Source organism: Vicia villosa, linkage group LG2, assembly GCF_029867415.1.
Source record: "Vicia villosa cultivar HV-30 ecotype Madison, WI linkage group LG2, Vvil1.0, whole genome shotgun sequence".
In the NCBI taxonomy this organism is placed as follows: domain Eukaryota; kingdom Viridiplantae; phylum Streptophyta; class Magnoliopsida; order Fabales; family Fabaceae; genus Vicia; species Vicia villosa.
The window spans coordinates 185566526-185568180 of record NC_081181.1 but is presented as its reverse complement, the minus strand read 5'-3'; the positions used below and the strand labels follow the sequence as shown (position 1 = coordinate 185568180).

Below are 1655 nucleotides of genomic sequence, written 5' to 3'. Positions count from 1 at the left end.
GGTAGGTAGAGGATTGAGACAAGGAGACCCTCTATCTCCTTTTCTATATGTTTTGGTGGCGGAAGGTCTTGTGGGGCTTGTGAGGCAATCTATTGAAGTGGGGGAATTTAGTATATTTGATATTAAAAGATCTTGTTAGGTGGATTTCTTACAATTTGCGGATGATACTTTAATTGTGGGGGAAGGGTCTTGGAAGCAAGTTTGGGCTATAAAGATGATTCTTAGAGCTTTTGAAATTGTTTCGGGTCTTGGCATCAATTATCACAAATGTAAATTGATTGGAATTAACATTAGTAACTCTTTTATGGAAGCGGCGACGAATTTTCATTCTTGTAAAATGGAGGATAATAACTTTCTTTTTCTTGGTATTCCTATTGGGAAAGATCCAAAGAAGGAGGCAATGTGGAATCCTACTTTAGACAAATTAAAGAAAAGATTGGGAGGTTGGAAGAATCAGTTTCTTTATTTGGGAGGTAGGATCACTCTTTAAAAATCTATTCTTAGTCCTTTAACTATTTTCATGATGTCTTTTTACAAGATGCCTTTGAAAGTGGTGAAAAAGTTCACGAGTGTTCAAAGAAAGTTTTTGTGGGGGGGGGGGGGGGGGTGATGAAAATAGAAAGATTTACTGGGTGAGTTGGAAAAAGGTTAATCTACCTTTTGAAAACGGAGGATTGGGGGTAAAGAACATTTCGGCTTTCAATTTAGCGCTTCTAAACAAGTGGAGGTGGAGGATTTTTCAAGGGAATAATTCACTTTGGTTTAGAATTTTGAAGTCCCGGTATGGAGATTTATCTTCCCACGTTTATAGTGAAGGAAATTGCACAAAAAATTCTTTTTCTTCTTTTTCTAATTGGTGGAGGGACATTGTTCATATTGGAAAAGATTATTATAGGGATCCTATTGTTAATTGTTTCCACTTTGATGTTCATAATGGGTATACTACACCTTTTTGGGAATCTATTTGGTTGGACGAGGAGTCTTTGAAGAATGCTTTTTCGGAGTTGTTTGAATCTTCTCGTCTTAAAGGGGTTTCGGTTGGGGCGATGGGAGGATGGATTGATGGTATATGGAAGTGGAGAGATTTTGGGATTTCCGTGAATTTTTTGGATGATGCCGGATTTAAGGGGAGGATCGGTTTGTTATATGACCGGTTGTTGCTCTATGGAGGTCCAGAGGAAGAGAATTCGATGGATGTGGTCTCGTGGGAATTTAATAATGACTCGGTATTCTCGGTGGCCTCGTGCTATAATTTATATTCGATGAATTTTATTCCTTTTGGTTCCGTTATCAAGCATGATGAGGCGTTTCGAGTTCTCTGGAAGGCGGAAGTCCCCTTCAAAATTAAGGCATTTGGATGGAGATTATTTCTAGATAGACTTCCCACTAAGGAGCTTTTGGTGTATAGAGGTATTTCTCTTTCTCTAGATAATCTCAAGTGTGTTTTTTGTGGTTTTGGTATAGAAAGTAGGAATCACTCTTTTTTTGCGTATAGTATGGTGAAGCACATTTGGTCCGAAATTGCGCTTTGGGTGGGGAAATGGGATAGTTTGGAGGAGGAATTTTTGTCAAGTTTTATGGATTGGCATTACTTTTTTCGGTTACATAAAGTGAAGAATAGTAAGGCGGATGTTATTTGGCTTGCCACATCTTAG

General features: G+C 38.3%; 1 protein-coding gene across 1 annotated transcript; it reads left to right on the top strand.

Moving 5' to 3' along the window:
- The first annotated feature begins 214 nt into the window (after positions 1-214).
- Positions 215-1655, top strand: LOC131650861 (uncharacterized). The gene is made up of 2 exons (XM_058920568.1): positions 215-473; positions 886-1655. Exons 1-2 carry the CDS (start codon positions 215-217, stop codon positions 1653-1655), a joined length of 1029 nt encoding a protein of 342 aa, XP_058776551.1.

Bases quoted from the DNA above. Each gene is read 5' to 3' on its own strand.
- LOC131650861 (XM_058920568.1), top strand. From the start codon at position 215: ATGATTCTTAGAGCTTTTGAAATTGTTTCGGGTCTTGGCATCAATTAT. The intron at 474-885 runs GTAGGATCACTC...ATATTGGAAAAG, and splicing joins TCAGTTTCTTTATTTGGGAG to ATTATTATAGGGATCCTATT.